General features: G+C 43.7%; 1 protein-coding gene across 1 annotated transcript; it reads right to left on the bottom strand.

Annotated features, from left to right (window-relative positions):
- Window positions 1-2,567: 2,567 nt before the first annotated feature.
- On the bottom strand, window positions 2,568-24,045 carry FRRS1L (ferric chelate reductase 1 like). The gene is given in 6 exon segments (XM_069575501.1): window positions 2,568-2,809; window positions 4,897-5,143; window positions 9,316-9,454; window positions 11,562-11,646; window positions 23,638-23,926; window positions 23,928-24,045. Coding segments are annotated over 6 exon segments (1,032 nt in total). The 5' UTR covers window positions 24,027-24,045; the 3' UTR covers window positions 2,568-2,636.
- Between the last annotated feature and the right edge of the window lie 770 nt (window positions 24,046-24,815).

Below are 24,815 nucleotides of genomic sequence, written 5' to 3'. Positions count from 1 at the left end.
TTAGTATGTCCCTAAACTGATGATTCTCTGAGATGATGGTGAAATTCAGTTTTGCATTCCTGGTCTATAAATTCTCATTTCTGAACTAAGATTATTGTTAAAAATGTCAAACTCCGTTTTACAGGGCAAAACAGCACTGTTACAAAAGATCTTTCTATTTGTGTTTCAGAAGACAAAAGCTCAGTGTTTGCTAAGAGAATGACCACAGGTAGAAGAACATAAAAATGCTGGCTAGTCTGGCAATGTATGTGAAATACAAGCTTGGTGAACCAAACTTGCCACAGAAGTAGTTTCATTTATGCATTCATTCAACAAATGTTTGCTGAGTACCTGCTATGTAGGAGTGTCTGTTACAATGCAATGATGAGTAACAAGCTATAGTCCCTCCATTAGGGAGTTAGCAGGGAGGACAAGCCAGCAATTACAGGCAAGTGTGATGAGTAAAATGATGGGGAAGCCGAGTGTGCTATGAGAGCATCTGGCAGGGGCCTGAACCTACTTAATCCAGGGGATTGGAGGAAGAAACAGTTATGCTGTGACCTAGGAGTTCAGCACGCCTAGGCTGTAGAGACTGTCTGGGCACGGGGAATGTCAAGAGAGGTGAGAAATTGGGTCTGAAGAACTGAGAGCAATGGAGTCTTGCTGGGACACAGCAAGCTGAGGAGTGGTGACGAAAGATGACAGTGGAGGTAATCAAAGTGGTGCTCATTTTACACTAATGGAAATGAGATATCACTGAAAGTTCAAACCCCAAACGTGCAAAATTGGCAATCCAAGGAAAAACAGTTCATGAAACAATTAGCCTGACTTGAAAGTAAGCAGAAGGAAAATCCCTTAATTTATTCTTTCCCTGCCTGCTACAGAGACTAGCTTGAGTCTCGATTTAGTTTTAACCTATTTATAGAGGAAATATTATACACGAGAGGGTGAAATATAAAAATATTTGCTTTCTTATTTACAACGTGGGTGTTGCACACTCAGCCTCACTGCTGCACAACCACTACACAACCACCTTAGAAGGTGACATACAGGCCCTCCTCAGCCATGGCTGGCAGGCTTGGCTGCAGTCGGGCAGAGCCTGGGACTTGAGTCGGATGACTTGAGTTTGAAACCATTGTTCAGTGACACTTGACCTCTCTCGACCTGCAATGAGGATTTCTCCCGCATCCCTTGGATGCACATGGTAAATTGTGCAAAGTCACAGAATTGGGATGCTTTCCTCATTTTTGTTCAGTTCCAGAAGAATGTGAAAGCCTTTTCCACAGGGGAAATGGCCTTTCACTTCCGACATGGATTCCAAGGATGGCATTAGAAATCACAGTCTCCAGTGTTGTTTAATCACAAAACCCACAAAGTTGGAGACAGCTTTAAAGCAATGGGGTGGGGTATGGCAGGGAGCCAGAAGACTCCAGAACTCTACAATGGGAATGCCTCAGCAGCATACACCCATAGACACTTTCCCTCTAAATGGGCTGTTAACTCAGACAGCCGGAGTAAAGCAACGTTTGAGTTCCTTTGAAAAAAAGGAAGTGCATTAAGTCAAGACGTTAGTCTAAATTATGCTGACGGCTAACCCAATTTACAAGTCTGAACATGTGAATGGATACTCTAAGTAAATTCACTTGATGGGGCATTTTCTAATTTTAAAAATGTCATCTTTAAAAGGTTTCTACTCCAAATTTCCACAATCTCCAAAAATGTTAATGTATTATCAAAATGCCTTGAATATTTAAGATGATTTGTCTATTATAATACATTTAATTGTACTCAACATATGTTGATTCTGACAACAGAATTAGCTGTAACCACAAATGAATACCTTAATTTCTTAAACAGAGTGGTAGTAGAGTCAAAATTCTAACTTCTAAGAATGCCCCAATTTTTTATCATTAATATAATTTTACATCTTCAGGAATACTCACAGTTTTGTTTCTAACCTTTCCAAGCGGCAATAAAAAATGTGTTCTCTTAGCTACTTACTAATTGAGAAGACATTTCAAATAAGTCTGAACCATTTCCATATCACTGTTATCTCCATCATTCTCCTCATGAGCTGTGTAAATATCTAAAGACCTTCATGCTCTGTGGAAATTTGAAAGTTCTTCTGCCTAGAAGGCTGACTGTGAACTTGGGCCATCCAGCGAAGTTCTCTTTAGTATTACTCCAAATAACTCTCTTGAACTGTAGTTGGAAGAGTGAAGGTTGTTTAGGGACATAGTTTCTAAGCCTGGCTTTCTCTGCTTTGCTCTGTGTTATCTGGCTGAGCAGCCAAGGCTACATGGCACAAGAGTCATAAAAAGAGTGTCCTCTTGGGTCTCAAATTCCAATCAGTGTAATAATGATGGCAATAATCATTTTCGTCAAGCCAACTCAGACATGTTGTAAAGCTCAAGTAAGAAACCAGATTTGAAAATGAGCGCTTAGAAAAGTTTTAAGTACTTTCTAAAAGTATGGGTCATTATTAAACAACACTCTCCAATTAGAAAAGCAGCTTGCTCTTTTTTCCAAAAAGCTGAATCATATGTGTCTTGTTTATATTTTTTTACATAATAGAAGCTAAAATAATACTGAATATTTTTTAAAAAATATACTAAAGGCTTTCTAATGCATTGACTCTGTTGGCTCTGCCACTGTGGTTAAGGGGTTCCCATCAATAAGTAGAAGGTCAGGGCAACAATTAGAAGCAGACAGAACGGAGAGGAGAAGGTCTGATAGGCAGCCGATGGCATAAAAATGTCCTCGTACTTGTAAATACTGACAACGCGCTCTGAAGTCGGTGGTGAGTCTATATCATGTCGGGTGATAGAGCCTTTGAGAAGAAAGAAAGAAAAAGGAACCAGCAAGAGAAAAAAGGTACAGATTTAAAATGATACATGCAAACCACAGAAAAATGAGACAAATCTTCAAAGAGCTGCTATTTTTTTCAAATATATTTTTAATATTAATATATGGATCACTAACAACTCCTGACTGACTCCCTTGCACATGGAAGTCTATGGTATGTTAAGTGGTAGCCTGCCCAGGCCAGATCAGAGAGGATGTGCTGTGTGCCTACAAGTCTGCATGTCTGTCTGGCGGAGTGGAATGGAGCGGTACGAAAGGAGGATAATTAAGATACCAAACAAGTTTTTGGACGGAAAGCATTTTTTGAGCTGGTTAGAAGAGGAAAAGGGGAAAGGCTGTATGTAAAGGCTGCTTCATAAGCTAAAATTGATAGGAAGGGCCTGACCTTTTGATTAACCAACATGAAACTCGGGTGAGGGAGACATGCCTATGAGTTCAGAGCAAAGATCTCCTTGGAAAAAGGGCCTCAAAGGCAGGGTTTTGAAGGCACAATCTGTCAGGGAAGCTGTGCCATACTTGACATGCCCAGCCCCTACCCCAGTGTCCATGCTGGCTCTTGTTAACACAAACCAAACTCCTCAGGTTGGCAAGACTTTTTGTCTCAATAGGTCCTACTCACCTTTCTTCCCTAACCTCGCTCACCGGTCACCTTCGTGAATTCCCAGGCTTACCCATGTACCTCCAGTTCATGCCCTTCTTGAGAGACATCTAATCCCATATCCCCCTTTCAAGGCTCAGCTCACAGTCTATCCTCTTTGATAGACCTTAAGAGGATGGATAGGGTTTAATCACCAGAGAGGCATTAGAATAGTGTTCAGGAGACAGGAAAAGCACAAGCCTGTCTGTAAGGCAGGAATGCGTCCGTGCTGTTTGGAGATACTGAGAACAATGTCAGAATGCTGAGAGTGCTTATCAGGCAAAGTCACCAGTGTTGGGGAGGGCTTGGAATACTGGGTCATGATGCCATATGTGTAAGAAGATGACCTTCAGGGGTACAGCACTTGCCAGCAATGTCAAATACTTGTTTTCATTTAACCCTTAGAATAATGCTATGAATTCAATATCATTATTATCCTCATTTTAGATAAAAAGAAATTAGAACTCAGAATTTAGATAAAGGCTAGATACAGCTACCAAGGGGCAGAATCAACACTCATACTCAGCGTTTTAGATTCCAAACCCCATCATTTAAAATGAGTTCATTTCTCCAGCCTAAGACATAGTTTATTTCCCAGGGTACTAAGAGTAATCAAAAATATAATTGCAGATTCATTGTCAGTAACCTGGGAAATAAGCAAATGGAAAAGGGGTCACAAATCTGGAGGCATCCAGATGTTTTCCCAACTAGAAACAGGCAAAGAAAGGCATGAAATTTCCAATCAATCAATGGCAACAATTTGAAGGAAAGAAAAAGATCCTATTAGGCAATAGATGGGGAAAAAAAAAAAAAGTTAAAGTGTCAGTCACTCAGTCATATCCAATTCTTTATGACCCCGTGAACTATAGTCTACCAGGCTCCTCTGTCCATGGAATTTTCTAGGCAAGAATAGTGGGGTGGGTAGCCATTTCCTTCTCCAGAGGATCTTCCTGACCCAGGGATCGAACACGAGTCTCGAGTCTCCTGCATTGGCAGGTGGATTCTTTACCACAAGTGCCACCTGGGAATCCCCTGAGCAGATTCCTGAAGCTCTCTAAAATGAGGATGATAATTCCTACAATTCTGGAGGACATGGTGAGAAGTAAATGAGACCATTGTAAGAATTAGAGTCCATACACCATATACAGCAGACATACGCTCTGTTTCATCAAGCCATAGCTCATCATATATTATCTTGTATATCTCACTCTAACTATGCGTGTGTATAACCTGTCCCATTCTGTGTTCATGTGTATAGTAAATCCATTACTATATTCTGAAGGCAGGATCATGTCTCCTTTTTCTGTGTTATACAAAGTGCTCATTACTTTCTTGGAAATAATGACTCCCAGTCAATAATGACTAAAGCACAGCAGTGTCTGGTGTTTAGTCCAGATGCCAAAATGTAAGCTTACCCTGAATGGCTGGACCCCAAGCAAACAGGTAATACCAACTCAAATGCAGATCGACAATCGTTTCATCTCTGGGAACATTTACAGGCCGTTTAAATCTGCAGGTGACCCGATTGTTCTCAAAAACTCCTTCTTCATCTCTGGCAGGGTTTCTCTGAATCTCCTTTGCCCACTGGCCTACGTTATAGAAGTGCTGTATGCGGACCCTGCCATTGTCGTCGTGGACGCAGGCCATGACATCGTCACCACCCTAACACAAAAGATGATGGAGAAAAAAAAGTTAAAGGTGCATCTTAGGCAAACTCTTCAGCTAAAAAGAAATTTCACTCCAAAATGTACATTCCGTGACCTCTGTATTTGGAAGTCTCACCTCAAAAATTGTTTTAAATGCCATTAAAAAAAGCTTTAATCAAGTGACCAGAGTTTGCACCACCATATCTGACATTAAGTGTCTCCTCATGTGCCACTTAGGGAAGATTACATCACCAGCTCTCTAGTAGTCCTGCCGAAAACACAGACACTTAACCTAATCATAAGCAAACAAATCCAAATTGAAGGTCATTCTACAAAAAAAAAGTGGCCTGTAACCTTCAAAAGGGTCAATGTCATGAAAGACCAAAAAAGAAAAAGCTAAAAAACTGTTTCAAAATCAAGAAGATTAAAGATACTGTCATGTCAATACATGACAACTAATGGTGTTCCTAGACAGAAGCCTGCATCATGAAATAAAATTTTGTATAAAGCACAGCATTGGGGCAAAGGGCCACTTTTGATAGTGGACAGTGTATCTGATAATACTGTAGTATCTATGTTAAACTTCCTGAATTTAATAAATTATATAATGAAAAAGAATATCCTTGATCTTAGGAAATACCTGCTTAAATATTTAGGGTTAAAGGGTCATGATGCCTTCAATTTAACCTCTCAAGTTTGTAGAAAATAATAAAAATCGTAAGTAGTAGAAGCCAGAGTAGCAGCAGCAGTTGCAGCAGCAGAAAGAGAGAGAAAGCACGTACGGCAAACGTTACTGTTTGTGAAAAGGTTCTGGAACCAGATGGTGGTGGTTCCACACCGTGAGTGTAGTTGATGCCACTGAACTGTATGCTTTAAAATGGTTAAAATAGTAAGTTTTAGGTTGTATATGTTTTACCACAATAAAAAGTTACCATTTGGTGAAACATATATATAGGAGTTTATGAGACCACTCATTGGAAAAGCCCCTGATGCTGGGAAAGATTGAGGGCAGGAGGAGAAGGTGATGACAGAGGATGAGATGGTTGGATGGCATCACCAACTCAATGGACATGAGTTTGAGCAAATTCTGGGAGATAGTGAAGGACAGGGAAGCCTGGCGTGCTGCGGTCCATAGTCCCAAAGAGTCAGACACAACTTAGCAACTGAACAACAGGTGAAACATCTATATATACATATATATATGTATAGAGGAGTTTATGGTTCTATTGCCAGCATCTGTTGGATCATAGAGAAAGCAAGAGAATTCCAGAAAAACATCTATTTCTGCTTCCTTGACTATGCTAAAGTCTTTGTGTGGATCACAACAAACTGTGGAAAATTCTTCAAGAGATGGGAATACCAGACCACATTACCTGCCTCCTGAGAAATCTGTATGCAGGTCAAGAAACAGTAGTTAGAATCAGACATGGAAGAATGAACTGGTTCAAAATTGGGAAATGAGTATGTCAAGGCTGTATATTGTCACCCTTCTTATTTAACTTATATGCAGAATACATTATGCAAAATCCTGGGTTGGATAAAGCTCAAGCTGGAATCAAGATTTCCAGGAGAAATATCTATAACCTCAGATATGCAGATGACACCACCCTTATGGCAGAAAGTGAAGAGGAACTAAAAAGCTTCTTGATGAAGGTGAAAGAGGAGAGTGAAAAAGCTGGCTTAAAACTAAACTTTCAAAAAATGAAGATCATGGCATCCAGTCCCATCACCTCATGGCAAATAGATGGGGAAAAAATGGAAACAGTGACAGACTTTATTTTCCTGGGCTCTAAAATCACTGCAGACGGTGACTGCAGTCATGAAGTTAAAAGACGCTTACTCCTTGGAAGAAAAGCTATGACAAACCTAGACAGCAAATTAAAAAGCAGAGACATTAATTTGCCAACAAAGGTCCATCTAGTCAAAGCTATGGTTTTTCCAGTGGTCATGTACAGATGTGAGAGTTGGACCGTAAAGAAGGTTGAGCACTGAAGAACTGATGCTTTCAAACTGTGGTGCCAGAGAAGCCTCTTGAGAATCCCGTGGATAGCAAAGAGATCAAACCAGTCAATCCTAAAGGAAATCAGTCCTAAATATTCATTGGAAAGACTGCAGCTGAAGCTCCAGTCCTTTGGCCACCTGATGCAAAGAGCCAACTCATTGGAAAAGACTCTGATACTGGGAAAGATTGAGAGCAGAAGAAGGGGGCAACAGAGGCTGAGATGGTTGGACAGCATCACCAACACAATGGACATGAATTTGAGCAAACTCCAGGAGATAGCAAAGGGACAGGGAAGACTGGCATGCGGCAGTCCACAGGGTCGCAAAGAGTCAGACATGACTGAGTGACTGAACAACAACATCGGTCCTACTCCTGCAACTTGTCTGTAGGATTAATGTTAAACAACAACAACAACAACAACAACAACTAAAAAAGTTACAGATGTTTATCAGCTATAAGAAATGTACCCCTCTGTGGAGAATGCTGATAATGGAGGAGGCTCTGCGTGTGTGGGGACAGGGTATATGGAAATTTTCTGTACCCTCTTCAATTTTGCTGTGAACCTAAAACCTCTCTAAAGAATAAAATCTAATAAAGAAATCAGCAATCCATTATTTCCGAAAAAAGGTCAATGACTATTACAAAGAGGTTCCATTTTGCTTTTCCTATGGATCAGGTTTTGAAAAATTTTAAATCTATGCTTCTTAGAGTAATAGGAAGAGAAAAATAAACCTAGATTTTAAAGGCCTTTAGATAGCAAAACGTCAAACATGAAATTTCGATGCTTCTTACTCAACCTCCCTCTTCTGAGCCCCCTAATGGTAACAGCTGCACCATGGGTGCAAATCCATTCCTGGACAAGAAATGGTCAATTGCACTGCCAGCCAGCCTGCTGGATGGCACACAACCACCCTCTCTCCCATTGACCCTGAAGTAGGAGATAAGTGACGTAGACTAGTATCCATGAAGTCTTACCAGGTGACCCCATTGTATTGCCGCCTGGAATGAGAAGCTCATTCTTCTAGCGACCTCTCCAAAAACAAAGTTAATGGAGTTTTGATTGCTTAGCCTGATCCCCAAATCTCTTCTTATGACCCACCTATAACCCACGTCCAATCCACCGGCAAAAGCCTGTCAGTATTACCTTCAAAACATACCTGAAACCTGGGCCCTTCCCACCACTCCTGCGGCCCCCATCTCATTCTAAGAACCTCAAAACAGACCAGGTGAAGAGAAGCATCTTATCCAAAAAGCAGCCACACATGCAAAGGTTCAACGGCCTGAGAAAGTGTGGCTGTTTGGGAAGCACCTTGGCACAGTGCATGGCAAATGACGAGGCTCTGGAAGAAAGAGGGCAGAATGCGGCAGAGGCAGAGAGAAGCAGAGGTAAGCAATGGACAGCAACCTGGGCTCCTGCCTGTTCCTGTCCACAGTCCTTTCTGAGGGCCAGATGCATTCTTGACAAGGCATGATGTGGAATATTGAATCGTTGGACCCAATTCTTCACTCCCCTGTTGTTGTATTATATACCTACACCTTCACAAGGCCTCTTGGTTGGGAAGAATACTTCTCTGCCCTTTCATTCTGGGTTAGGCTGGGTGACTTAGTCTGGGCAACAGAATATTACCAGCAGATGTGATGTGAACACAGCTTTGAAATCAGCTTGGATGACTCTTGTGCTTCTGCCTCTGCCATGAAAAAAACATGCCTTGGGAGCCACTAGTTCCAGAATGATTAGACAATACCTGAATCCAAGCCATGGACTGGAGCCAAAAGCAACTGAGTCCCAGCCAATCCATACACATGTGAGCAACAAATCAATGCTGACTGTTATTAGCCATGTGCTTTGGTGGGGCTCTCTTGCAGCATGACTGTGGAATTAACTAATGAATACAGGTACCAGGAGATACCCTGCACTCTCATAACCAACCCTTCCTTCTCCGTTTAAAATAACTTGAATTATTTTTTTTAACTTGTAATCAGAGAGACATAACTAGTATAATGGCTATCATGCTGTGATCAATTTACTTGCTTGGATAAAGAAAATCAAATACCAGGAATTGGCTTCTGCCATTTAAAAGTGGCATGGGCGCTTAGGGAAACATAACCACGCTCATTCTCTAAAATCTAAAGCGGTACAACAGAAAGAAGAGAAAAATCACCTTCCACCACGATTTGTGTCTTACCATTTTCTTGTCTGAAGAGAATCCAACTGCTACCCAACCATCGGTGTCTGCACTCAGCTCGAATTCCACATCAGCCCCTATCATCCGGTAGCTAAGGAAGTAGTCGCAGGTCTCTGCATTACAGCCCGGCTTGCCGTATCTATAGGATAATCCAAAACAGGTGTTACTGCTTCCTCCTCTACGTCTTCAGAACACATTAAGAGAGCATCTCTGTGTCAGGCAGAATGCTAAGCAATATGAATCTTAGATCTCTGCTCCCTGGGATCTCAAAATCACAATTTCATCCAGGAGAGACTGCGAAGATGATCTGCTCCTCTTTATCTATGTACAAACGAGGTCCAGAGATGGAAGGGACTTCCAGAGTCAATCAAGCTGTGGCACGGGCCTCAAGTCCTAGCCACGGTTCTCTACATCTTATTAAGAGTTTCTCAAATATTCGCAATTACCAAATTATTTCTGACTCCTTTTGGAGAACAAAAAAATCCTGAGTTAATAATTTAAATAATTTAGATTGCCATTTCTTTTCATTTACAAATTTTCAATTAACAAAAATGGACAAACTGAATACAGATTAAACTACAAAACCAGGACCTTTTAAATTCATAGCATTCAGGGGATAAATGATGTCATTGGCTGAAACTGACTTCCTATTTACCCACCCCTGGTAAGTCTGATTGTACTCTGCAGGGTCTTTATTTTGAGCCTGTGTCTTACTACAAGTCATGACTCCATTCTCCTCTACTCTTATCTGTTTGAACTGCTCCAAAACCCTTATACATACAAGGCACCAAACAAATGCCTCATTTATTTATATTCACTGGATGCGAATGCATCATTTACTTAAAAAATTTGCCTTTGGAAAAAAAAAAAATTTTGCCTTTGCTCTATCGAGCTGCTTGGGGCTAATACAATTCAGACACTAAAGTAAGATGTTTATCCAGATAATCAGATTATACATTCGTTAATCCATTTAAGGAACATCACTGAAATGAAAACATGAATTTAAAATTTTCTTACAGAGAACTTGTGGATCCTTTGAGGATCAGCAAGCCCTAGTTTTAGGCATACTGCCTTTCAGAAATGACTGAAAACTGCAGCAATGGGTGGGATAACCTAAGCTCAGATAAAAGGTATAGGATGCAAGGCTGCTAAGTACTGATGGAGGAGGGAGACAGGGAACATGCAGCTTTGCAGGCAGATACCCTGAGCAGCTGGCAAGGGGTGTAAGCTCAGGACCACAGGAACCGGAGTGAAAAAGCTGAAACGGGTGAGCAAAGCTAAGTGAGTGGGCCAGAAAGCAAGTCTCCGTGAAGCCAGCAGAGCACTAAAACTCCTTTTCTTCTCAAAAGTATCCCCTAATCACCAGAATTATTCATTGCTGGCTATCTTCCTCAATAATAATAGTATTACTAGATTTTTAAAAATTCCTTAGCAATACTCTTGCAATCCAAAAACTCAAACCCCCTGTATTCAGTTTTTAGTCCTTGGACTTTGAGTCCCGAACCAAAACAAGACGAAACACAAATTCATTGCAATGGCCATCAAAATCTTTACTCAAGGACAATTTGTTTTTGGAAATAAAGGACTCAAAGAAAAGGAGGCTTTCCCAACAAAGCAGAGCTGTCTAGATGGAAGGTCACTATCTAGCTGCTTTCTAGCTCCAGTCTATCACATCTAGATAGAATACTATTAATAATCAGGTGCTAGATCTGAAATAACTAGCTGGACACTATAATCAGTGCGAATTGACTAGCTAGGATCGTATAGCTATCCACAGTTATAACTATTGTTTTAAAAAGGAAGTGGGTCTTAGACACATCTCTTGGGTTGGCCCAAATGTTCGTTTGGGTGGTTTTTCCATAAGATGTTATGGTAAACCCAAATGAATATTTGGGCCAACCCAATATTATTGCCTGTCCTGCCCACACCCGTACTGAATGAGCAAAGACAAATTCTGTGTCATGTAATTCTTCTTCATACAGCCAACTGATTAGACCCCCGAGTCAATGGCATACAGTCATAAATGAAGAACCAGAGAAGTAAGTTCTAGGGCCAAGGGGCGTGAGACAGCTCAAGGCCTTTAAGGCTGCAACCTGGGCTGGCCATTGGAAATAGGTTACATCCGTGCTGAAGTTACGAGGGGTGTGGGCTCCTGGTGAGAGTGAACTGCATGCAATTTAAATACTACCTTGAGAAGCAAATCAAAGTCTTAGCTTTAAAGTTCTCCAACTCACAGATCTACCAACCTAAAGCAGCCCTTAGTCTTTCCACAGTCATCCACTTTGATTTTGGCAAATGGATCCACAGGAGGAGCAGTAGGGAAAGGGTAACCTGGCCAGTGAGAATAAATAATGGTTAGAAAATCCAGGAACAGCATTTCCAATGAGAAAAGCTACTTTTTAGTAGGTTGACTATTCTCTATCGCATGAGTCTAGAAATAGTCAAAGCCTCAGAAAAGAGCTCAGTTGACGCCTAATCACCCTCTTCATGAGGGCAGGTATGGGGCACACATCTTTGAACCCAGCCTACATGTTAACTGAGAAAGGGCTTTCTCCTCATTTACAGGTAGAGTGCCTGGGGCACTGAAAGAGGACGTAATATCATAACCACTGGCTCACCAGTGTCCATTGGAAGCATGAAAATAGAGTTTTATTCCATACACTTGCTCTAAGAGAAAGAATGAACAATTCTCTATTCGATAGCAGAAGCTTTCCATTTATAGCTATATATTACAATAGGATCTCTCTGTTTCTGTGAACTTGTTTTTCATCAAGCTGTAGAGAACATTTTCATATCTCATATAAATTTGTTAATCACATCATTTCATGCATCTTTCTTGTAAGATGACTTAACATCATAATGCATTCAGTTCAGTTCAGTTCAGTTCAGTCGCTCAGTCACGTTGGACTCTTTGAGACCCCATGAATCGCAGCATGCCAGGCCTCTCTGTCCATCACCAACTCCCGGAGTTCACTCAGACTCACGTCCATCAAGTCAATGATGCCATCCAGCCATCTCATCCTCTGTTGTCCCCTTCTCCTCCTGCCCCTAATCCCTCCCAGCATCAAAGTCTTTTCCAATGAGTCTCCCTTCGTATGAGGTGGCCAAAGTACTGGAGTTTCAGCTTTAGCATCATTCTTTCCAAAGAAATCCCAGGGCTGATCTCCTTCAGAATGGACTAGTTGGATCTCCTTGCAGTCCAGGGTACTCTCAAGAGTCTTCTCCAATAATGCATTCAACCACACATCAAAGGAGAGCCTGCACTGCGCTTCCAGTTTGTGACCACAAGTATTTTTACTCTAGGCTGTTCACTCCATGTACACAGGAATTGCGTGTGATTCATCTGGTATTCTCTGCCCAGCACAGTGCTTGGCACTGGACATTGAATTGATTATGCAACGAATCAATTAAATCACCCATAGATATTAGGCAATGTAAATACACTTTAAAAATTATTGTATTAGTTTTTCTTTTCTCACTGTTCTGAAGTCCTTTGTGATTTGTAACGCTTTTTTAAATGAGGTTTTGTTTACTTTGTTTCATTAAATTATACTCAAAGACCAACAGGTCATACTTGCCTGGTTTATATCTGTACATTTTGTGTTCATCTCTACTACCCTAGATTTTTGTTTTTAATTGGAAGATAACTGCTTTACAATGTTGTGCTGGTTTCTGCTGTACAATGTGAATTAGCTAAAAGTATACATATATTCCCTCCCTCTTCAGTCTCCCTCCCACCCCTCCTCCACCTTACCCCTCTAGGCTGACTACCCTATATGTTGATCAAATGCTAAAGTACAACCCTACCTTCTCACCATCCTTAAGTACCTGGGCAAAATGCATTACTTTTTCTACTTTCATAATTATTTTATGCTAAGTCCTATGTCCACTTCAGTACTTTAGAGTGAGTTCTGCCTTGGATGAGTTTTTAATCTTGATATTTATTGAGTTCACTACTACAACTATGTCAAGCATCCTCCTATACATTCTTCCTTTTAGCTTTCACTACAATGCCATGGCCATTTTTTTTCTCAGGATATTTATCCAGGAATGCAACAACTACCTATGTTTGTTAAGATTCTAAAGGTGTCTGAAAGAGACAATCCCATGTAATGTTGTTTCTGACTAAGGTTCCCCATCTTCTTCCATTATACTTTCTAGCATCTAGAATAATTCATCAGCATACAGCAGGTTTCCAGCTCAATAAACGCCAGTCATTATTATTATTGGTTTATTATTACTGTTACATTTTAAAACTAACCATTGGGTAAGACCATCTCTAGAAGAATGGGTTTCTAAGCTCCAAGTAAGAGCAAGTTTTAGAACAAAGGTCACTTATAAATGTACTGAAGTGGTTTATTTAGTGTTGGCAAATGGCTCATTTGTTGGGGTTTTTCTAGCACTGATTCCCTTTTATCTTATATGCTTCTAAATCTTAGAATGAGAAATTCTGTTGTCAAATGCATTTCGGCACCATTTAATAATGTCACGTTGCGCTCATTTTGTAAGATGGTTTTAAAAGGTATTTATTTTTGGCTGCTGTGGGCCTTTGTTGCTGTGTGTGGGCTTTCTCTAGCTGCAGCAGACAGGGGCTGCTCTCCAGCCGCGGTGCGTGGACTTCTTGTGGTGGTGGCTTCTCTGGCTGCAAAGCACAGGCTCTGGAGCACGTGCGCTTCAGCAGCTGCAGCACGGTGGCTCAGCAGTTGTGGTGTGTGGGCTTAGCTGTTCTTCGGCATGTGGAATCTTCCCAGACCAGGGATACAGCCTGTGTCCCCTGCACTGGCAGGTGGATTCTGAGCCACTGGACCACCAGGGAAGTCCTGTATAATATATAACCAGGGAAGATGCTGCATAATAAAGAATTTGATGGGTTTTTGTTCCTGGTTCCTGGGTGGGAGGGAGAGACTCTAAATCTTTGGAATTTCCCAGTGGGTCTTTGTTATTCATGAGCCCCTTGGGATCACACCTGCATTTATGCTAGGAGAGAAAATGACTCAGGATGGAGGCTGGTCACTAGGAAGACCAAACACATGGGTACAGGTTTGGGGCTTGAGCCAGCCCCACCTGGGGCAGTGGGGAGGGGAGTGTAAAAGGGCTGGAGATTGAGTTCAATAATGTAGCTAATGATTAAATTAACCATGCCTAGGTGATGAAACCCCAACAGAAACTTTGGACACTGAAGCTGAATGCAGCTTCCTGGTTGGTGAATACACTGACGTGCCAGGTGGGTGACATGTCCTGATTCCATGGAGAAGAATATTTCCTTCTAGGACAGGACATGAAAACTGTATTTGTGGGCTCCCAGACTCTGACCTGTGTGCAGCTTCATTGGCTGTTCCTGAGTGGTCCTGAGTTCCTTGATACTAAAACTACAATTGTATGCACAGCCCATTTCTGAATCCTTTGAGATATTCTAGTGAATTACAGAACACAAGAGGGATTGTGGGTGGCCCTTGGATTGGTAGCCAGCTGGTCTGAAGTGAGGACAGTCTTGTTTCGGACCATGCCCTTTAACCTGTTGGGGTTATGAGTGCCAGAACTTAATTTCAAGACAACAGCTGGGTTTGGTATCAGAAGATAAGCAGAGAAATATTTTTTTTTTCCTGAAATTAAATGATCTCCCTATTTGGAATAAAGTAGGTTGGAACCACATGCCAATATTTAAGCTCCTATATCTCAGCTACAGCTCAACCTCTATAGTCAGCTCTAGGATGGGCTAGGACTCCGCAAACCACATTTCTCCTCTGCCAGCTCGCTAGGTTCTGCCAAAAGGAAACATTAGAGAGAGGCTCAGAGGCAGGAGGACCTGCCAAAACAAGACCATTTGTTCCTGTTTGACTGCTGTCCAGTCAGCAAGTCCTCAGCAACTCCACTTCATCCTTGCAGTGTCAATTGGTTTGAATTTCCAGCCTTTTTTTCTTTTCTAGCTGTTTTCTAGACTCCCAGAACCAGCCTCATCAAAGGAACCAGCATTAACTGGGCAGATAGCCCACTCTCAGAGGATGGGTGAACCTCTGGATTGAGGTCCCTTGTCTGAGCTCCCAGGTTCTCAAAACCTCAAGCCCTTTTCTCTGCTCCCTCAGCCCCAGGGCTGGCAGGTGCTTCCCACAGTGACTTTCTCTGAGCTCCCTTTATGCTTCTGTAGTCTCCCAACACCTTCTCAGACAGCTCTCTGGGCTGGTCATCTGGGCTGGTTTTCAAAAAGCTTAAAAAACTGGTTTCTGGCTTTCCTACTGAACCTTTGGGTAGAGACTAAATGTATTAATTAATACATTTGGGTAGAGACTAAATGTATTAATCCTTAACTACCAGTACAAATGTATTTGTAGAAACCACATCTTATTAGCAGTTGTCATCTTGACATCTAGAAAATGATATTGAATAGGATCTACTTTGCATGCATTGTACAATTTTATTGGAAAACTATTTTGATTGTAGAATTCTAAGTACCCTAGGTGCACAGATGAATGATACTTCTCTTAGTTTACGGAATACTCCATTGAATGGATATACCACCTGTTTTTAATCCATTCACAGGTTGACAGACAGTTGGGCTGTTTCTACTTTTTGGCTACTATGAATAATGCTGCCATGAGCATCTGTGCACAAGTTTTTGTACGAACATATGTTTTCAGTTCTCTTGGAGTAGGACTGCCATGTCATATGATAACTCTTATGTTTAACTTTTTGAGGAACTATCAAATTATTTTCCAAAGTAGCTGTACCATTTTACATTCTTACCAGCAATGTATTGTGGAAGTGTCCTTTTAAAAAATTTTTATAGTCAGCCTAGTAGATGTGAAGTGGTAGCTCGTTATGACTGTGATTTGCATTTCCTTAATGACGAACTCCGGGAGATGGTGATGGACAGGGAGGCCTGGCGTGCTGCGACTCATGGGGTCGCAAAGAGTCGGACACGACTGAGCGACTGAACTGAACTGAACTGAACTGAACTGAATGACGAATGATGTTGAGTATAATTTCATGTGCCTATTGGTTATTTGTGTATCTTCTTTGGAGAAAGGTCTATTTAGAGCCTTTCTCGATTTTAAATAGGGTTAGCTGCCTTTTTAATGTTGGGTTGCAATGTATTAACTTTTAAATCTCTGCTATGTCTAGGCTTAATGAGCTTCCCAGGTGGCTGGTGGTAAAGAATCCGCCGGCAATGCAGGAGATGCAGGTTAAATCCTTGGGTCAGGGAGATTCTCTGGAGAAGGAAATGCAACCAGCTCCAGTATTCTGGCCTGGGAAATCCCGTGGACAGAGGAGCCTGGCCGGCTATAGTCCACGGGGTCATAAACAGTCGGACACGATTTAGCGATTGAGCACACATCCACGGCTAGGGTTATTTCCCCTTTTTCTTCCATTCCTAACATGTTCTGTCTTCTCTTTTCCTCTTGATCAATTTTGTCAGTATCCTATTGTGATAGTTAATTTTGTGGGTCAACTTGGCTGGGCTAGGTGCCCAGATATACAGTCAAGCAATATTCTGGGTATTTCTGTAAGAGTGTTTTTGGATGAGACAAACATTTAACATTTTAAATCAGTGGACTCTGAGTAAAACAGATTGCCTTCCATAATGTGGGCAGGCTTCTCCCCCAGCTGGGGAGAACAAAAAGACTGACATTCCCCAAGAAGAGTGAATTCTGTGGCAGATGGCCTTCAGCCTTGAACTACAACATTGGCTCTCTCTTGGGGCTCCAGCCTGCCAGCCCGCCCTGCAGATTCTGGACTTGCCAACCTCCAAAATTGTGTGAGCCAAGTCCTTAAAACAAATTTCTCTCTAAATAAATAAGTTGAAAAAAAAAAGAAAGAATAAAAATTTCTCTGTCTTTCATCTACATACTCTCTCCCATCTACACACACACACACACACACACACACACACACACACACACGCACACATATACACCCTACCAGTTCTGTTTCTCTGGCTAACCCTTTCATTCGTATTTTCAAAAAATCATTTTTTACTTTTTTGATCCTCTTTACAACCCACTCCAGTATTCTTGCCTGGAGAATCCCATGGATAGAAGAGCCTGGTGGGCTACGGTCCATGGGATTGCAAAGGGTCAGACACAACTGAAGTGACTTAACACACATGTGCTGAATATTTGGTTTCTATTCCATTGAATACTGCACATGCTTATTATTTCTTTCCTCCGATTTTCTTTAGAGTTATTCTTTTTCTAGCCTCACAGTTTTTTTGGCATTTCTCCTGTTCCCATATCAACATTTAAGCCCAACTATCAGCTGCCTCCAGGGGTTTCCACCTGGACATTACACAGGCAAAGCGATTCCAGGTGCCCAGCACCTCCCAGATGGTCTTCCTCCTGTGTTTTCTGTCTTAGTGAAGAATCCCACCACCCTCCGCAGGCTCCCAACCCTGAAACCCTAGATTCCTCCACCTGGAACACCTTCTCCACCACCAATCCTTTCATTCCCACTCCTGACGCCCGAGCCAGCTTCTTGGCTATTGTGCCACCTCCGCTCTGACTTCCCTACTTCCCTTCTAATTCTTCCACTGCCTGCCAGGTTTCTAAAACAGCAATCGGATCTTGTCACAGTGCTGCTTGGAGACCTTTACTGGCCTCTCCCCACCCTCTCCTACCTCTCTGCGCTCCGTCATCTTCCTGAGAAATACGGGTCGGATACCCAGACCGGCCAGCGTCTCATTCTCCCCTTAGCTTTGTCCATACTCCCACTTTAAAAAGTATTATTGGTTTTACATTTTTTTATGTACTTATTTTTAATTTTGGCTGCCCTGGGTCTTTGTGGCAGTGCTCGGGATTTTCTCTACCTATGCCTCATGGGGGCCTTTGTAGTAGCACACCGGCATAGTTCCCAGGGATCGCAGCTGCATCCCTGGGGTTGGAAGGCAGATTCTTAACTACTGGACCACCACCGAAGTCCCTTATTACTGTGTTTTTATGTTTTTGTTTATTTATTCCTTTCCCTCCACTTTCCATTTTAGTGCTTCCCCCCACCCCACCTCTCTATCTAAAATTAAATTTGGGTTAAGACCAAATAATATTGGCTTGGGGCCAAAAATTTTTTTCTCTTTCACTTCCGTTCTTCTCACATGTGTCCTATAAACCCCTCCAATAACTATTCTGTTTTGCAGGATTAAAGCCATTTTTTTCCCCTCCCTTCAGCTATTCCTATCACACAAGAGGCACTTATTTTCTTGGTTCATTTTTCCAGGTTCTCAACATGCTTTTGTGGTTTCCATTCTTGTCGAACTCGCAGCCACTATCCAATCCTCTTTTGCAATCCCTTGAGCCTGTTTTGCCATACTCCACTGGGTGGTTAATGGCTTCTGGTTTGCTATTTATTGCTTCTAATTAACTCCTTGGATCATAGCTCTCAGGTATTAATTTAGTACTTAATTCCTTGTGAAGTTTTAACCAGAAATTATCTGTTCACATCTCCAAGAGTGGCTGCATCAGCCACTTTCTCTTTTTGGACTGTCTGAATCACTTCTGCTTAGCAGAGCCACACAGCGAAGTGAAAATGTCAAGGGGCTCTATAAAACGGAACATTCCACCCCTGTGGAGTCTGTTCAGCAAAGCTTTCATCGTAGCAATCCATCACTCAGGAACCTGCCGCTCCCAACGGACTACCCCATCACTTCCAAGCCCCTCTTCTCAAATTTACCCATGAAAATGCCCCATCCTATCTGTTCAACTGCATTTCCCAGAGCAGGTCAGCAACTTGTACCACCTTATCCATAAGGTCAATCAACAAACCCACCCAGTTCTCTGCTACTTTCTAGCTGTGTGACTTTAGCTACAATATTTAAATCTTCTGTAGGTCAGTTCCTTTAATTCTAAAGCGGGAATGGCAAGAGTGTCTAAGTCAGCGCCTTGCCCTAAAGATTAGAGTTAATATGGATATGGTATTTAGAGCAGGGACTGGCACACAGTAAGCACTTACTAAAAGCACAAATTAGTGTTACGATTGGGCTAGATTCATGGAGATAAATTAGGTTTAGACTATTTACCTTTAAATTATTTACCCTTTCTGTTATTTGTTTTCGTTTTATTTTTCTGCCCCCAAACAGTATATATACAATTTCTACTTTTTCACCGAACAAGGTGATGCTATCTTTGTTCAAACCGAAGTACAAATGAATAGATACTATAGATGTACCCATGTTGGAAGGCTGTCTTTTTAATCTTAGTATATATGCTTCCCTGGTGGCTCAGACAATAAAGAATTCACCTGCAGTGCAGGAGACCCAGGTTCAATCCCTGAGTTGGGAAGATCCCCTGGAGAAGGGCATAGCAACCCACTCCAGCATTTTTGCCTGGAGAATTCCATGGACAGAGGAGCCTGGTGGGCTACAATCCATGGGGTTGCAATAAGTCAGACATGACTGAGCGACTAACACTTTCACTTTCAATGCCCAATTTGATTTTCTTTTCAGAGAACACTCAGAACAGGAGGTTTGCCCATAATCATGCAGTAATCTGTTTTATATTCTATTGTTATACTGAATATATAGATTCTGGCTTGAGAATCTCAAGGGGAAAAGGTATGAATTATAGGATTCAAGCACCAAGAATCTATCCAAACTCAACCACAGAGAGTTCAAGGGTCATGGCAGGGTTAGATAGTGTGCTGTGGGAAAATACCTTGCCTAAGCAGAGAATGGGAGGAAAAATCAGGGAAGACTCCCTGAAAGAGGTGGCATTTGAGCTGGGACTGTAAGGAAGAGTAGTATGGGCTAAGACAGTAGGAGCCCCCAAGAATTCTGAAAACTAGCATCATTAAATCAAAACATAATTAAAGTTTAAAAAACAGACATTTCAGCAGGTGATTAGAAACATCAAACTGGCCAGTGTTCACTCTCTGGCCTGGGGGTCTTGCACAATCTGGACACTGGAGAAATGGTCTCTGAAGAAGGTAGGTAATGGTCACTGGGCTGTCCTATAGTTTCAGGAAATTCTCTATCCCATTATTCTAATTCCCTTTTTCTGATTTCACACTACCAGGCTGTTTTTTTGTTTTTTGTTTTTTAATTCAGTCTGTTGGCAATTTTCAACCTGAGAAGGGGGTACCCTGCAAAGAGAAAACAAGTAGCCCAATCACCAGAAAAAGAAAACCCCACTTGCACTGACAGAAAGAAAGAATCGTTTAAAGGTACTATTCCCACCTCTTCACTTGCCACTTCCTTCACCATCAACTAGGTTCCCTCCTTCCTTCTCCACTGAATTCATCCCAGGAGAACCTGCCCACTGCCTCTCATTTTCTGAATCTGTCGACTATTTTAAGTCTTCCCTGGGCCTCCCCGTGGCACAGGACACTTTCTGATGCCCTCTTTTCCTTCACCTTCTGGGTGGGACACCCTTCTGGGACATCCCCTGGTTCTGCTTCTCCCTCTCTGGCAGCACCCTTTTAAGGCAGTGTCACTGATGATTTCTAAGGATCTTGGGAAAGTCTCTACTCAGGACCCCATTACCCAGCCTAGGTCCAGGGTAATCTGGGAGAGGTGCTAACCCCTGAGAGGCTTACCCCACAAACATCCCCACTAGCATCCACCAGATGGTTGTAGGGTCAGCCTTTGAAGATAAGCAAAATGGTCAAAGAAAGGAGCAGAGTGGACAATGAAGGCTCAGTGCAAGGGAGACAGGGAGTGAGAGATGGCTGTAAAAGAAAGTTGAGTCAGAGAGAAAATTCCAGGTATAGGAAATGAAGCTTCATCCAGGGAAGAGGTTGGACCTATCACAGATTTTTGAGGGTTAGAGCCAGGCTTCCAGGAGCATATGCAGAATGGTCAAGGGTGGCAAGCAGACAAACTAGCAATCTGTACACCGATCCCAGGCCTTTTACCCCTGTCGGATCACCTCACCTAAGTGCCTCCCCCTTCTGTCTCACCAGAGTCTCTTAGACTTCCTGGTTCAACTCTGTAAAGCCTTAGGGCTGCAGCGTACCTGATGTCCACGTTCATAAAACTGCCTGGACTACAGAACTAACTCCATTCTCTCTGCATATACAAACTGACATAGAATCTGACCTTGTCCTCCATTAGAGAACACGTGCCCAGTGAAAACACAATTTCTCACATGCCACCTCTGAGTCACCTGGCCGTGTGCTAAGCAGACTATGAACAGTATCACTATGTATTAAATGCTTCCAGAAAGAGATGGCTTTTGTATTAATACTATGTAGTCTTTATTTTGGGGTTGCTTTGGGTTCTGTGGCTGCGCACAGGCTTTCTCCAGTTGAAGAGAGCAGGGCTTCTCTCTAGTTGTGGTGCGCGGGCTTCTTACTTCTTACTCTTGTGGAGCATGGGCTCTAGGGCACGTGGGCTCAGTAATTGCAGCTCATGGGTTCCAGGGTACAGGCTCAGTAGTGGTGGCGCATGGGCTTGGCAGCCCTGCCACGTATGGGACCAGGGATCAAACCCCTGTCCTCTGCACTGGCAGGTGGGTTCTTAACCACTGATGCACCAGGGAAGTCCTACACTACCTATTCTTTCTCAGAGCCATAGATTTTCTACTCCTGCTTGCTGTCCTCCTACCCTGCCCCTGCACTCTCCTTCTCCCAGGCCACATGGCCACCCAACTAGAAGACTCCACTTTCAAGCCTCCCATGCAGCTAAGTTATATGATTAGGTTCTTGCCAAAGGAATGTGAATAACAGGGATTTGTGCAACCAGCCTAAAAGGTAACTGCTTGTCCTGAACTGCCTCTCTTTCTCATTTCCTCCAGCTTGAAAGAAGACATGCAAACAACATGACTTCCACATGGATGAGAACAAAGCCTTAGGGCATGCAGGAACAACAAGGAAGGGACCTTGGTCTTTGAATGACATTGTGGAACAGAGCTGGCCTACCAGTCTAGAACAGTCAGATTCTTTCTTGTGAGAGAAAAATAAGCTATCTTATTTAAGCCACTATATGTTGGGGGTCCCTGTTTCAACAGGTAAGCATCTACCCGGCTAATCTATTTCCCCAAATCCATTTCTCCATAGAATACAGGAAGTCCAATTTTTGAACTAGTCATATTCCTTTCCAGCTAAAAGGCTACATTTCCCAGTCTCCTTTGCACCTATGTGTGAGCACATGACTAGGTTGTGGCTAATGAAGTGTAAGTGGAATTGTTTCATGGGATTTCTGAGTAATCTCTTTATAGTCAGTGACCTTCTTCTTCCCACTTCTTTCCCACTGTCTGGAAAGTGAATGTAATGGCTGGCAATCAAGCAGCCATTTTGGGCCATGAAGTTACACACTAAGAGTTGTGAAGAAGCAGAAGACCAGGATTAGTGTCTCAGATGACCAGTTCTAGACTGCCTGCTTCTGGATTTCTTTACATAAGAGAGAAATTTCTATCTTACTTGTGTTGTTAATGTGTGTTTGTTGTAAGTAGGTAAACTTAATCCCAAGTAACAGATGCACCCAGCATCCTATCAGCTGCTGGGACAGACAACATTTCAAACCCCAGCTTGATTCTTAGATATTCCTCTTAGCAGAGAAAAGGAAAATCACTTTCCGAACAGCAGAACTAAGAAGCCAGTTTCCATTCCTTCTGAAGAGAATCAGCTTGGCTTTTGCGCTCACTGAAATATTGCCTGTGCAAGGAGGTCTGCGCGACAAACCCCCAATTGCTGGACCCAGGAGACCCCAACGATGGTGGCTCACACTAGGGGTTCATGACACATGGGAAAACAGTACTGAAGGGGGTTGGAAGTGGGGAGGGAGGTGTGACCCAGCTCTCGGGGGGCTGGGCAGCGAGCAGGAACAGAACGCTTAAGTTGGAACAGTAGCCACGGCATATTTAGGTCAATACAGACATGCAGGAAACAAGGCAATCTCTCTTTAAGAGGCGTCTTGGGCTTCCCACCAGCTACTCTGATTTCACACAACTCTAGGCCAGATGACAATCTCCTCCCTTACCATCCGCTACCCCATCCCTGTCACAGATAGACGCTGAAACCTGGGGGATGGCGGAAGCGGGGGAGAGCGCGAGGGGGACGGGGTTGGGGGGGGGGGGGTTGACTCAGCCCCAGGTTAGCAGCCTGCAGGTTAGCAGGACTTGGCTGACCACCTCCCTCCCGGCCTCAGTCTCCCCACCTGTAAAGCCAGCAGCGGGTGGAAGGCGCTGACAGCTCTCCGGATCTCTTCTCCAGGCCGATAGGCAGGGTGAGCCTTGTGCTCCGCGGTCGGGCCTCGGCTGAGCCAGCGGAGCCTCCATTCACCTCCTAACCGATCCCACCCCCCCGCCCCGCCCCCACCTCCACCCTCACCCCTCCCCTGCCGCCTCCGTCCCCCATCCCGGGTCTCCGCTCCCGCAGCCCCTCATCCTCCCGCAGCCTCACCCTCCTCGGACAGGTAGCGCAGATCGTAGAACTCCCCGGCGAAGGTGCCGTAGGAGGAGTCGTGGCGCGGCACCGCCTCGTCGGCGCTCGAGTCCCCACGCGCACGGCCCCGGGGTCCCCGGCCCCCCGGGCCCGCGCCGTCGTCCGCCGGGCTGGCTGCACAGGCGCCCGGCCCGGCCAGCAGGAGCAACAGCAGCTGCGCCCAGGACCGGCGCGACCGCGCCATCGCTGCGCACCGATCCCGCAGCCAGGCCGCTCGGGCCGCAGCGGGGGCGCCGCGGGCGCGGGGCCGGGACTGCGTCGCCGCCAGCACGCGTCCGCCCCCAGCCTGCAGCCCGCGCAGCCGCGGAGCCGCCCGCACCCGCCGCCTCCCAGCCCAGGCTGCGCATCCTCGCTCGCGCCCGGAGCCTCGGCTTCTTCTAACGTCCTCACCTCGGCCGGACTGTCTCTGCCTCCGTCCTTTTCCCCATTTCTCCTCCCTCCCTCCATGAGTCTCTCACCGAACAGATCTGACCCTATTTCACTTTTGATATTACTCAAAAAGTGGTCCACGGACCTGCAGCATTAACATCCCCAAGTGCCAGGAACGTTAGCATCACTAATCTCTGGCCCCACGGCAGACATCTATATGAATCAGGATGCATTTTTCCAAGATTCCCGGGAGGCCCCAATGTACGTTCCCATTTAAGAAGTGCTCCCCTGAGGGTTCACCTTGGGGGCACACCTTGTCCGTGTCACTGCCTCCCCGACTTTGTTCCAGCACGTTTTGGCTTATATACAGCACTCGTTGTATCCATTATATCTTGGGATCAAGACTGGAAAAATTGAAATGGCAGCCCCCACTTTATAGACAGGTAAACCGAGGTCTTCGGAGCCAGAGGGGACCCAGAACCCAGCTCTTTGGGCTGGATTCACCGAGACTTTTGGAGTGTGTAGTCAGAGGCTGTCCTTGCCCTTGAGTAACATGCCCCCTTCAAAATCAGACAAGTGGTTTGCTGTTTCCCCACAGCACGCAGGCACAGGCCTTTGCTGGCCCAGACTGTGGGATTCGGACTTTCCCAAACCCTTTCCTGCTGCGTGTAATTCTCTTCCTATGGTTGTTTACTTTGCCATTCATTCATTCATTCACACCAAGCACGCACTTACCACTTGCCAGGTTCCTAATTCTTCCCTAATGA

This window comes from Ovis canadensis, chromosome 2, assembly GCF_042477335.2.
Source record: "Ovis canadensis isolate MfBH-ARS-UI-01 breed Bighorn chromosome 2, ARS-UI_OviCan_v2, whole genome shotgun sequence".
In the NCBI taxonomy this organism is placed as follows: Eukaryota; Metazoa; Chordata; class Mammalia; order Artiodactyla; family Bovidae; genus Ovis; species Ovis canadensis.
This window is presented reverse-complemented; position numbering and strand designations above follow the sequence as displayed.